General features: G+C 45.4%; 1 protein-coding gene across 12 annotated transcripts in view; it reads right to left on the bottom strand.

Annotated features, from left to right (window-relative positions):
- The window catches only part of Dtnbp1 (dystrobrevin binding protein 1), a 90,849-nt gene that overhangs the window by 11,053 nt on the left and 65,515 nt on the right, over window positions 1-14,281 (bottom strand). For 10 of the 12 annotated variants that reach the window (XM_087591441.1, XM_087591446.1, NM_001037664.1 and 7 more), the window contains 1 exon segment: window positions 3,412-3,567. In XM_087591441.1, coding sequence (XP_087447567.1) covers window positions 3,412-3,567 — 156 coding nt within the window. 12 annotated transcript variants of the gene reach the window in all.

The following is a 14,281-nucleotide window of genomic DNA, read 5'->3' as shown; positions in this document are numbered from 1 at the left end:
AGGAAGAAAGGAACTAAAGCCTGTGCCCAAGGACATCAAAAGATTCAAGAAAAGCGAGAGGATAAATGGATTAAAGGCAGCAGTGCCCTCAGAGCACTGAAAAGAAATTAAAGAGCAGCTTAGATCCAGGTATGGTAGTACATACCTTTAATCCCAGCACTTAGGAGACAGAGGCATGCAGATCTCTGAGTTCAAGGACAGCCTGATCTAGAGAGCAAGTTCCAGGACGGCCAAGCTCAGGCAGTGAAGGAAACCATAGAAAATAGAAAGCTGGTAAAGTTGTAATTGAATGAGGGGACCATGTTCCAGCCCCCGCCTCAGCCACATGGTTCTGGCTTTAGAACCAAGGATGGATTTTCCCTCCATGTCTGAGGAAGACCACTGTGGCTAGGAATGTACCAGGGGTGTCCCTGCATGGCATCCCAGAGAGGCTACTGCATGAAGGGGTCATGGGATTTCCAGCCATGTCTAAGGGAAGCTGGTGAGGCTAGGCATGTGGCAAGTGTGTTTCTGCAAGGCCACGTGAGAAGATGTGACGATGAAGCCTGAGTTCCCTTGGAGACCCAAGATGTTGGAGATGCCAGAGCCCTGGGATACTTGCCCAGGAGAGCTGCTAATAGGGAGTAGAACCAGCCCAGGAGAAAGAAATATGCTGTAGTCAAAAAAGCTGAAAAAGGATTTGACGTTAAGACGTGAAAAGGCAGTAGTTTAGGGTTTGGCTAGCTGGTCTCTGTCTTGCTTTGATCCAGTATTTCCTTACATGCTCCATTTCCTCCATTTTGGGGAAACACACACACACACACACACACACACACACACACACACACACACACACACACACACACCCTATGCCATTAGATGTTGGAAGGATGTGATCTGCTTTTTGATTTTAATTTTATAGGGGATCACAGCTAAGAGAGTACATGAATCTCAGAAGTCTTTAAACTTTGGACTTTTAAACATTGTTGAGCCTGTGATAGACCATGGGGACTTTTGAAGTTGGACTAAATGCATTTTACATTATGTTATGGTTTACAAGTCTATGGGAACCGGGGAGTAGAATGTGGTGGTTTGAATAGGAATGGCCTCCATGACTCATGTGTTTGAATGCTTGGCCCATAGGAAGTGGCATTGATTGGAGGAAGTCTATCATTGTGGGGGCAGGTCTTGAGGTCTCAAATGTTCAAGCCAAGCCTAGTGGTACATCTTCTCCTTCTGCTGTCTGCAGAACAAGATGTAGCACTCTCATCTTCCAGCACAGTGCCTGCCTGCACGCTCCCCGCCATGATGACAATGGACCAAACCTCTGAACTGTAAGCCAGCCTCAATTAAATGTTCTCCTTTCTAAGAGTTGTGTGGTCATGGTGTCTCCTCACAGCAGTAGAACCCTAAGACCCTGATATTGGCCACATGAAAAAACACAAGGGCTCTCTACGGGCCAAGGAGAAAGCCATCTCCTGACACGAAGCCTCCTGCGTGTCAGAGTCAGGGCTGGGACGGACGCCTGCCTCGAGTCCCTCTGTATCAAATTCTCAGTCCTTTCGGGGGTCGCATGCCAGAAATCCTGCATACTAGGTATCTGCAATGCGATTCTAACAGTAGTAAAATTATAACTATAAAGTAGCAATGAATACAATGTTATGGCTGGGGGTCACCACGACATAAAGAACTGTATTAAAGGGGCATGGCATTAGCAAGTTTGCTCTATCTGGTACTTGGCAAATTGCTGGTACAAGGCTTCTACTTTGTCCCACAGGAGCTGAAGCAGGCCCTGTAAACACAGTGTTCTTAGTAAAAACCCATGGCTTCTCTCTATTAGTGGGTTAAACTGGCAAGAAGCAGACTCTTGAGAAAGAAAGGGTAGACCTCCAACCTGCGCTACCTACCAGGAGTTAAAAAGCTAACTTTGGAGATCCTGAGCACATCCTGGGGCAGCTGTTTCTCTGCAGAACTGTCCTTCCTCATGTTCTCATAGCCTTTCCGGGTGGGGACATCCACTGAGGACAAGGAACAGAGTGACAGGTGAGAAGAAGTAAGGCTGGGAAAGCAGGAGACGCAGAAAGAGAGAGCCAAGAGATGGAGGCGAGGCAGGCCACAGGAGGCAGTGGCACCAAGGATGGGACACTCAACCTGATGACCTGGTGCTCTGCAAACTGCACTGTCCCTGCCAGAGGGAAACACCAGCTGCCCTTCCCCCGCCCTCCAGGCTTGCACTCAGGAGGGAGACAGTTCCTCAGATAAACCAAAAGATGGAGCCCTCCAGTGTCTTCACCCCCGAGGTGTTCACTTATAAATCTGGATGCTATTCCTCACAATACCAGCTCAGCCAGAGAAGTTATTGGGATACGGGTGGTCCTCCGTATCCATGCCCTCCATGCCTGAAGGTGGAGAACAGGTTGGTCTGTGACAGCTCCATCTGTACCAAACATGTTCTCAAAGTGTTTCTCCCAGCGTTTCTAAACAATCCATGCTAACTATGAACGTGCACTCACGCTGTGGGAAACCTAAGTAACATGAAGATTCCTGACAGTGCTTGGGGGATAGATAGCAAAGGTTATATACAGCATGCACCTAGGAATTTTGGTCTCTATAGAGAAAAGTTCCTGGAACTAAATGCGAAAGGCTAACTTTCTGTTATGGTCCCTTATGTCTGATAAAGACAATCACCCTTTAAAATGCCTTTTCTATTTTTTTCAACCTCTTTGGTTTATCTGAGGAGCCTCAGGCATGCAAACCACTCATTCCACCAATGACTCCAGCTCCAGTCCCTCAGAGACTTAACACTGGGGAGAAAACTGATGGCATCTGAGAAGTCAGCCACAGCGATGTTGACTGTGGTCGCAGTGACATATACTCTCCACAGATAGAAAAGGACCACATTATTAAGTCATTTCTTTTTTAACCCACAACATTTTTTTTTCTGACTTAGTCAAGTAGTTGCCTAGCATGTTTAAGACCCTGGGTAGGGGCTGGAGAGACGGCTCAGTGGTTAAGAGCACTGACTGCTCTTCCAGAGGTCCTGAGTTCAAATCCCAGCAACCACATGGTGGCTCACAACCATCTGTAATGAGATCTGATGCCCTCTTCTGGTGTGTCTGAAAATGGCTCCTGTGTACTTACATATACCAAATAAATAAATGAATAAATAAATAAATCTTTAAAAAAAAAAGACCCTGGGTAGATCCTGAACACCATAAAATAACAAAATACTTTTCAAAATTCTGTATAACTTCATTTTTAATTGTATTAAATTACTTTTTAGTTTTTTAACTAGAACTCAGAATTAAAGGAAGAGGCAAAATAATGTCCCCTCAGGCATGATCATGGCAGTCACATTCACTTTAGGTCTAACCCTCTGGACTGTTTGTTCCCCAGACCCCTTTGTCGGCAGCCTAGAACTCCCCAGCTCACCTCGCCTCTCTGCAATCTGCAGGTGACCTGTGGACAGGTATTGCTCCATGTCCTGCTGGAAAGCCTCCTCGAAGAACTTCTGCCGCTCCTTCAGCTTCAGCTGCTGGGTGTGCTCCATTTCCAGGATCTTCTGTGCGTGTTCTGTATCGAGTTCAGCTGAAGAAGCAGAGTAGTGGTGGTGAGAGCCCCAGCGGGGACTGGACGGAAGGTGACACAGATTCTGCCATAGAAGATGGCAGCACCCCCCCCCCCCCCCGCCATGCTGAGTGCTTGCCCCTGGTACCGTCTCTGCTGGGACCTCCCACCATTCAACAGCAAGGAGTGACTTATCAGTCACTGACAACTTCTTGGTGACATCCACCTTGTTCCACCCCGATTGTTTCTACCAAACTGTCATTAAAAAAACAACAATTATCTCTATGTCTGTGTGTCTGTGCATAGCCACACAGACAAGAGGGTGACAACTGGAGTTAGTCACATAGGCAGTTTCGAGCCACTGGTGTAGGTGCTGGGAACTGAAATCCCATTCTCTGACGGAGCAGCCAGTGGTCTCAGCTACGGAGCCGTCTCTGCAGTGTGTGCTATCTTTTCAGGCTGATTTATGAATATGATAAAACAGGTGAAGACTTGAGTTCCTCCAGGAACGTTCCTGTATTTCATTCTTTTTAATATCTTGTCAACTACTTCTGTTCTGGGAAGATAGGAAACCCTCAACAAATGCAGTAAGAACACATATATGTCATTTGGCCTGAAAAGGGAAGGAAATTTGGACACGTGCTCCACCATGATTATATATTATTATATATTATATAAGAACATTATATTAAGTAAATAGCAAGTCCCAGGAGGACTTACTTGTGACTAAACTAAAATACGGTACCTGAGGTAGACAACATCGCACACAGGTAGAATGAAGGATGGTGGGGAAGGGAAGGGAAGGAGTCCTACTAATGGGCACAAAGTTCCAAATTTTAAAAATAAGGTTATCAAGGTGGGGGAGGCAGCTCAGTGGGCCGAGTGCTTTACAGAAGCATGAAGACCTGAGGCTTGATCTCAGCCCGTGTAAGAGGCTGGGCATGGAGGTAGAGCATTGGCTCTGGCACCACCAAGGATGGAGAGTTAGGTCCCTGGACTCAGCCACTGCCCGCCTAGCTAAAGCACCAAGCTTAAATCTCAGAAGGAGAGTCAGGGGACGACGGTGCCACTCCATGACTTTTAAATGCACTTTATACAGTAAGGAACTTGGGAGAAGAAGCATGCAGCCAGCCTTGAGAAGTGGCTCAGCAATTACGGGCATATGGTCTTCTAGAGGACCAGAATTCAATCCCTGGTACCCACAAAGAGCACCCTATAGCTCTCTGTAACTCCAGCTCAGGGGATCTGACCCCTTTGCCCTCTGTGGACACTGGTACTTGCATGCACAGAGACAATGTACACATAAGTCAAAGTTATGTAATTAAACAATTTTAACAGAACAAACAGCACATGGTACAAAGGCTCTTAGGCCTGTCTTTGCTCTCAGCGCTCCTCCATCCCCTTCACCATTAGCTCCTGAGCATACTGTCCTCTATGAATGGCAGGTCTAACACTCAGGCACGGAGGGAGGGTGGTGGTTTGGTTTGGTTTTGTATCTCATACCAAATATATAATGTCTAGTGCCTAGAATAGTCCGGGCTTTCTTGTACTATAATCTAAATACCGGCTTGGAGTACAAACCAATGTTAGCTACAACAACAGAGACAGACAGTAACCATCTCTGGACAGATGACTCTAGGGTCCTCTCCACGGTGAGGTAACAGCACGCATCTCTAAGGGGGTGGTTAGGAGTCGGGAGTGGCAGGCATACATGAACCGTCCGTCAGCAGTACAACGCTGAACATTAACTCACAGCCTACACTAACGGGAATACACAGTCAACACAGAATGGGCATGTCTGGAATCCTAGCTCTTGAAAGGTGGAGGCAGAGGGATGGGGACTCCCAGGCTATAGGAGTCATTCATTCATTCATTCATTCATTCATTCATTCATTGATCCTTCTCTCCCCTCCCCCTTCACAAACAAAGAGAGACAGACATTAGCAAGAAACAGAATCAAGTACAGCACTAAATCGTTCTCTTGGCCTCCTCAGCCTTCTGAACTCAGCCCCCTCCAGTGCTCTCAATAGACCTGCAGAGTTGTGCACTCAGGAAAGCCTGCAGGAAGAGGACACTTACTGATTTGTTTTGCTTTGACAGTCCATGAATCTGTTGAATGCCTTACAACTGCCAAGCACATTAGTGTAATTCAACTCTAAAACACATTAGCATGCTTCAAACACTTCATAGCTCAGGTACACTGGTTTAAAAGAAGCAATTCCAAAATTACCCATTCAAAACAAAAGATCAATTTAGAAATTATCAAAAGGGATTTTTTTTTTAAGAGAGAATGTCATATTGTAACAGACTCAAGACCATCTGTAAAGGAATGAAGGTGTTTCATTTTCTCAGGACTCCTATAATGACCCCAAGTGTCTGAATTACTAGCAGTATGGATTTTCATCTGAATTCCTTATGTTAAGGAAATCTAACCATGTCTCAAATCCTCCAGAGGTGGGGTGAGGAGAGTTTGGGTTATGGAACTAAAAATGACAATTAAAATAAAACACGACTGCTGAGCTGTCAGGGAGACAAGAGCCACCCTGTCACCATCCACAGAGCTGTGCCAAGAAGCAACATGCATGACGGATGGACCTGAAAGAAAAACCAACTAAAGAGCATCTCACCCTGCTTTTCTCAACAGCAGGGTCTTGGTCAGAGCCCTCCCTTGAGAAAAAGTGACTCTGGCTGGCTGTTGTTTGGGGGAAGAAGACAGGTCAGCCCAGAGACTTAAACCTGCAGCTGTCCAACCTTTAGACATGAGACATGATATTGTCACCTATAAAATTCAAGCCTGACAACCATGTCATCGGATTGCCCCTTCGCCCCAAACCCTCCCCAAACTTACAAAGTTCTAAGTAAGTTTTGTGTTAGGTTGCATTTATAGCTACCTGGGGCACATGTGGCCTACCTTGGGCAGATTCGCCACACTCAACAGGGTTTAGAAAATGGTCCTAAGATCAAAAAGAACAACTTCAGAAAAAGACAGAGTGGTTTTTCCACAAGTCTGAAGTGGCCCCCTAGCTGCATTAGCAAGCCACACCCACATCTTCCCTTGGGGCCTTAGCACCATCACTCATCCATCTCAGAAGGACAGTCACTCATAACACACAGACTCGCTTATCACCTCAGGGGCTACAACCAACCATACTCGGCACAAATGAGACAGATGGATGTGAAATTTACAAAAACTAACCCAGCACGCTCACTTCAGGAGCAGCCTTACCCCATTCTGCAATCCAGCACCTTTGATAGCCTCTGGGACAAAGACAGGGAGGTGCTGGTAACAGAAGGTCCCAAAGCTGCTACAGGGCAGGGAATGAAACACTTCATCTAGACCGTAAAAGAAAACTCATACACACCGGATTAAACGTGTGCTAAGAAAAACGTCAGGAGTGTCTCACCTGAGATAAGTAAGACCGAGGGTTACTTTTTTTGGACAGGGCTTCTCTGTGTAGCCCTGGCTATTCTGGAACTCACTCTGGCCTTGAATTAAGAGATCAGCCTGCCTCTGCCTCTTGAGTGGTGCAATCAAGACAAGCGGCTACCATCCAGCTTAGGAATTACTTTTTAAAAATGTCTACTAACTACAATCTAATGTTATGATCCTTTGTCGGGTGTTACACAGTTCAGAAAACTAATTATGTATCAGGGTCATGGAGAACGGAGAAACCTTTGAATTCTTACACACAAATTCTTCCAAAACTGTTTTTTGGATTAAAAAAGTCAACAACCAAATAGCTTTCAGATTACAGGACTGTTAAAAGGTGAGGACAGCTAATGTCCTCATGTTCTCTGCATTTCCTTAATGGTTTCTAGCTGTATCAGCGGTGTTCGTGTAAAGTGGACTTTTTTTAACAACAAAAGGCATAAATAGGGGGCTGGAGAGACGGCTCAGTGGTTAAGAGCACTGACTGCTCTTCCAGAGGTCCTGAGTTCAAATCCCAGCAACCACATGGTGGCTCACAACCATCTGTAATGGGATCCGATGCCCTCTTCTGGTGTGTCTGAAGACAGCTACAGTGTACTTATTATATATAATAATAAATCTTTTTTTTAAAAAGGCATAAATAATAAGAAATGGTGATATAGTTCCATGAAAGAACACCCACTCACTATGGTGAGTCCCAGGTCTGACTTCTATGCAGTGGGAGGAGCCCAAGTTACAAGGCGAAGTCCCCTAGACACTGATTTTGCTCTTGGGGATATACTGGCTTTCCCTCCTTCTATTCATAAAATTGTGACATTCAGCTTTTAATGGCTTTCACTTTGAAATAATTTTAGATTCATAGCATGCTGGCAAAAAATATACAGACTGAGTGATATGGACTCTGGCAGAGTAACACTGAGCATGCTCGTGGACTAGATTAAGGGTACAATGCCACAGACAGACAGACAGACAGACAGACAGACAGACACAGACCTTGGGCTGTTTCCTAATGCTCAAATGCCACACAATTATGACATGATATCAAAGCCAAGAACCTGACAGCACAACATACAGAGCTTGTTCAGATCCCCACTGTGCACTGGACTCTGTGTGTGTGTGCGTGTGTGCGCGCGTATGCGTGCATGCACACCCTACGATTCCATGAGCTGCTCTCCAGAATCAGTCCCCCTGCCTAAGTGCTGAACTGTTGGGTCTCTTGTCTTACCACTGCTACAGCGACAGTCCCACAAGGCTTCTCTCACTCAGCCTACCATACGGGGCTCATCTTCCATGAGCTGAAAACATGCTCCTTCTATTTCTGGGGGAATTAATTCATGGTAATTGGTGTCCCAAGGATGGATGGGTGGGCTATTATGAATAAAGCTACTACAAACATTCGTACAAGTTCCTACGTGAAAACAAGTGATTTCTAAGACAAACGTCCAAAAGTACATCTTCTGGTTGAACGGCATGGAACAGCCAACCGTCCTGCAGAGAGACGGCCACACCGTTGTACGCAGACGGTGAGGGGTGACGGGAATGGATGAGAGAAGCTGCTTCCCTCACAGCTGCTCACTGGGGTCAGAGTCCTCTCCTTTCCTTCTCCTCGGTTTCTGTCTGTACCAAGTCCCAGCCTCATTGTAAGTGTCTTCAGCAGCTGTTGCTTTTGATGTTTCTAATTTATAAAGGTCCTTGACTGTACCATGGCCCTAATTACCTCTTGTCATATCTGGGCTTATTAAACATATTTACTGTACTAAAACTCTGTCCAGACACTGAAGACTTCTAAGGTAAGAAGACAGACAAGCTGTCACTCGAGTCGGAACCATCTCCTCCATGGTTTACTATCTAACTACAGCTGCACTTCCTTCCACAGTCAGGTGCTCACTCATTCCTAGTTTCTCCTGCTTCCCTGCCCCTAACACAAGACACAAATACAAATTACTCTATAAAAGACATTAAGACAAACAAACAAACAAACAAACAAACAAAACCAACTTCCCGGCATTAAGATATTACATGCACTTTAAAAAACATCAAGTTCCAAACCTTGCATATCAATAGCATTTAAAAGTTTTATTTGGTATCTGAGAAAGAACAATCTAGAATGCTGAAATTAATGCCTTTATTTTATTTATTGATCTTTTATGATGCTGGGAAGAACCACAGGCACTAACACATACCAACCAGGCAAGCTCTATCAATAAGCTACACCCCAGCGCACATGAACACACTCTCAAAAAGAAAGTTACATGACTTCTTACGAAGTCTTGCCCTACTTGGAAAACACACATAAAGGGATAGCCTTGTACACACAGGTGCATACGCGCGCGCGCGCGCGCGCACACACACACACACACACACACACACACACACAACTTCTAGTACCAAGTTTTGTGCATGCAGCTGTGAAAGGAAGATCCTTACCTACCACGCATTAGTCAAGAATGAGGCCAGTTCTAGAAGTCAGAGTAAGTAATGTTTCTAACACCACAAAGAACGCACAGCAGTTCCACAGTTATTCACCAAATGTAGTGACTATGAGCGACTCCTGGAAGTGCAGTTTCCCAAACTCAGGCCACAGGAATACTATTCTGGTGTCTGCACTTGTGGAACACTTATTACATGTCTATAAATTAATTATTCTGAATGAAATGGCTATTGTCTTGGTTTTTACAAAAGTACACACCACAGGAACACAGTGCAGAGGCAAGGTCTACTGGATGGTTGGAAAGCCTCGTTCCTGAAGCTTGCTCTGTCCTGGGCATGTGGCCACACAGAGCGGGGAGCTCCTGGTCTGCACACCGCACTCCCTCTTCAAATCCCATCACCAGGAGGGCACTGGCTGAGTGGCCATCAAACCCAGTACTACTGACAGTCTTTACTTACTTTTGATTGGGAAGAAAAAAACTAATCCCAAATTCTGTGTGGTTTTTAGTAAAATCCTATGAATAGTACTTCACCATGAAAGGATTTGGGATCTTTGAAATTAGAGCATGGCACTTAAAATTAGGTGTTTTTACATTCATTGTCCTGGCTGTTTTAGTTTAAATAACTAACATGAACAGAGAGCAGCTCAGGAGTACACGTAAGCACCATCCTTCCCCTCACTCCCCACAAAGGATCCAAAAGATCCTTAGGAAGATCTACTCTGAAGAGTAGGTGAGAGAGGCACTCGCTCAGTGTGGAGACCTCATGTGTTATTAACCTGGCTCAACACGATACCAGGAGGTTAACAGAAGGGCTTGGTGGTTTGCAATGAGGTCGGTGGCATCACGATGCTGGACTTGCTGCAGGAGAATGTTTAGCAGTAAAATGTTAAAAAGGAAAAGCCTGCAGTGGCCACCAGCAGCACCCATGTTCACTCTCGCTGAGAAAGGGGCACTCTCCACCCTTCAGGGTGCATAACCACGCACTATGCCACAGGTGGTGGCACCATACATATGAACTGGGTTCTCATCCTCCCCATTCTCAGAAACAATGGAAATGTTCCAAACCATTTCAACTTAGAAATTCATGTCATAAAATTAAGACCAGTAGGCAAAACTGTAATAAAGGTAAGTTTTCAAAAGGAAAAGTACACATACACGCACCCCGAGAGATGTGCCAACAGATGGCACGCAGACATAAGCGTGTTGCTCTCACAGCACTAACAGTGTGCAATCCCGCAGCGAGGCGAGAGGCTCAGTCATGGTCACAAGAAGTTAAGTGATCAAAGCACCATCAGCTGAAACCAACCCATGGGCCATGTTTTCTTCCACACTGTGCTGGCTAGTTTTTCATCAACTTGACACAAACTAGTGTCATTTGGGAATAGGAAACCTTAAGTGAGAGGATGCCTTCATTAGATTGGCCAACAGGCAAGTCTGTGGGTCATTTTTTTTGATTGATGTGGGAGAGACTAGCCTGTGGGAGGTGCCATTCCTGGGCAAGTGACTCTGGGTTGTGTAAGAAAGGCAGAGTACACCATGAGAACAACTCCATAAGCAGCCTGTCTCCACAGCCTCTGCTTCAGCTCTTACCTCCAGGTTCCAGCCTTGAGTTCCTAACCGGACTTGCCTATAAGATAAGTCTTTTCCTCCCCAAGCTGCTTTTGGTCATGGTATTTACCACAGACACAGACAAACACACAGAGACAGACAGAGACACACACATACACATCACGATGGACAGCACCCTGTGAAAATAAACCTTTCCTCCCAATCTTGTTTAAGTGTTTTGGTTATAACAACACACGAGTAACATAATATATTATGTAAGTTCCTTATAATATATGATATTCCAGTATGTCTTCCCATGCAGTGACTTATCTGCAGCACATATGGACCTCTGCTTGTTCTGGCGTGCTTTCTCTTGGTCTCACTAGGCAGCCCTGGCTAAGCCTGGAATCTGGAATGTAAGCCATGTTGGCCTCAACTTGTCCCAGTCCTGACTCAGGTCAGGAGTCTAAGGTTACAGGGGCCACCACAGCATCAGCTTCACACAGCCTTGTTTTATGGATTTCCTTATTGATTTTGTAAGTAAGTATGGTCTAACCTTCTGCAATGTTATTAAATAGCTTTAAAATGAAAGAACCAAGTAGGCATAGACTCCATGAGTAATTCCAGGCAGCCTTATGGAAGAGATATCATCAAATCAACTAACATCTGCTGGTCTGTTGTTGTTCTTGTTCTTGCTGTTGCTCTGGTGTGTATGTGTTATGAGCTCATGAGACTCAGGTCATAAAGATGCCTTACTGAAGCAGACATGTGAAAGTCTATAAATGTGAGCACAGAGGGTGGACGAGGCTCTCCTTGCTCCGCTTTGCTCGTCTTCACTGACCGTGCTCGTGTACTGGTTCTCCTTACGCCGCATCGCTCATCCTTGCTCGCTGACTTTATAGCAGTCACTTGCCAGAGAACTTCCTGTGATATCCAGCAGCTTCTCGCCGCTTCCACAGACTCACACCAATCTGCTGGAGTCCTGGGATCTATTCCGGATGGAGTTGTCACTGCTGATTCATATTTGGTGGTTTGCTATGGAACTGAACTGCCACTGTCCTGACAACGAAGACTGAAATCACCCCCAAAGAACTACCTCTAACCGGTCCACTCCCCTGTGTCCTAATAACTTTTCTTTTCATACTCTGATGTGTGGTGGGCTAGAAGGGAGGTTGAAGCATTTAAGAACCCATATTAAAATAGGTTTTAAGAAATCTAAGCCTACAGACAACTGACAGAAGCCATCTGTGAAGGCCATGCCAGCGGTGAGCTCCTGGGCAGATGTCTACTGTCCTGCATGGCTGCAGGGTGCACTCTGGAGCGGCACAGCCACGGCTTCCTGATGCCGACAGCCTTTCCTGCACCATCACATATCCCAATGACTCCAGGACTATTGGTCAAGTTTCCTGCAGCCAACATGAGGATGAACTTTCATGAATTAATGCTGTTTAGAAGAATTAATGACTTTATAAAATTCCTGATTTGATTCAAATAATTTTAGGAAAAAAAGTTTAAGAAGATGGTTTTAGTAAGATGTAATAAAGTTAGAATCAATAATGAGGACTTAGGTGTGCAACATGATACAGCAAGGCTATATAAAACTGTTGCTTTGAACTTATAATGAGCTTATAAAGTGAAATACTCCTTTGAGCTTACAATTGACATCCTTCAGTAGTTCCCCTTTTGTGTAAAAATGTATCTGTGAAATAATTTTATAAAGATCTTTTATCTAAGAAGGTATAAAAAGGCTGAGAGAAAAAAATAAAGTGTGGCTGTTGGAGCTCTGCTCCATCTACCAAATGTACATATGTCTGTCTGTCTATATGTCTGTATGTATGTCTGTATGTATGTCTATATGTATGTATGTCCATACATACATATGTAGGGGTGTGTGTGTGTGTGTGTGTGTGTGTGTGTGTGTGTGTGTGCTTGTGAATTTGATGAAACAGGTAGTCAGGCCAATGTGTAGGGGTGGGCAGAGAGAGACAGACAGAGACAGAGACTTTCTTCCTTTCTTTCTTTTCTCTTCTCTCTGGCTCATGAAGAGTTAATGAATGCCAAGCCTCTTGCCTGGCCAGAAGCCCGGAGCTTTTGGCCCCAGAAGAAGAATAGCAAGAATGAGTTAAACTGGCTGGTTCTGGTCCCTGTCACCAATGTTTGCTGCACCTCTAGTCACTTATTTCTAGGTGACACCTGGGCTTTATGTCAATCAGTTTGCCATGCTAAGGGAGGCACAGTGCAGCTTTGGAGGGGACTGGGGCAGGAAGGGAGACCACACTGTGAACAAGGTGAGTATGAAATGTCAGAGATCACTGCTCATTTCAGTGTTGTTCTGAGACAACCTCTCCCTGTACATTCCTGCTTCCACCTGGTTCCTCCATTACAGAATGGACAGTGAGGACTTCTAGGAGGACACTTTAGAAATGAACTACCAGTCAGGAACTATCACCAAAACACGGCTTCCCCAGCAGTAAACGTACTGCATGCTGCCAACTGCCCATGGCTCTCTAAGCACGTGATATCCAGGGCTGGAACCTCGGTCAGCACTCAGCTCACCCTCTGTGATAGGCTCACCACCCACTGGAGTCACAGAACCACTCACTACCTGCTTGCCTTTCCTTCATTCCAACCAACGCACCATTCTTCTTTCAGGGCAGAGGCTCTTTCAGTGTGGTCTCACTGGTGCCTGTTGGAGTTGGAGCTTAGCAAACATCTAAGGTATATATATGTTTGTGACAATCACAAAATGGGAGCTGCATACTAATGGCCTCTGTCAGGAGCAAGGGCACACTAGTCACGCAGGTGAGTGGTTGGAGGCCTTCAAGTAGTCGGCCTGTCAGCAAGGTTGCCAGAGACGGTCACTGCAGGTCGGATGTTCAGGAACAATGATGCACAAGTGCAACTGCAGCTTAAGAACCAGCAGGGCAGCTGGCAAGAAGCACCAGAGTGCACTCTAAGGGCTGAGAACAAAAAGCAAACCATCAAGGCTAAACTAGGAGTAGGAAGTGGCTACTGGCTTTCCAGAAAATGGACAATGGTATCAGTGACCCATGAGATCAGTGAGGTATCCAGAACAGGCAACGGCCAGTGGTATCACAGTGACCCATGTGAGTTCAGTGCACACCTCAAAAGCCTGCCCATTACTCTGAGCAATGTTAGCCAAGAGACCTGCACCATAATACAAGTATCACACAAAAATATTAAGTCTAAACAGAGCGTGGTGGCTCAAATATGTAATCTCTGCACTGCCTTGAGTCTGGGGCTTTCTGAGGCTATGTAGTCAGTGAGTGCCAGGTCAACCTGGGATACACTTTTTTTTTTAAAA

The sequence above is a fragment of the Rattus norvegicus genome, chromosome 17, assembly GCF_021556685.1.
Source record: "Rattus norvegicus strain SHRSP/BbbUtx chromosome 17, alternate assembly SHRSP_T2T, whole genome shotgun sequence".
Lineage (NCBI taxonomy): Eukaryota > Metazoa > Chordata > Mammalia > Rodentia > Muridae > Rattus > Rattus norvegicus.
The sequence above is the reverse complement of the archived record's forward strand: the minus strand, read 5'-3'. Positions and strand labels throughout refer to the sequence as shown.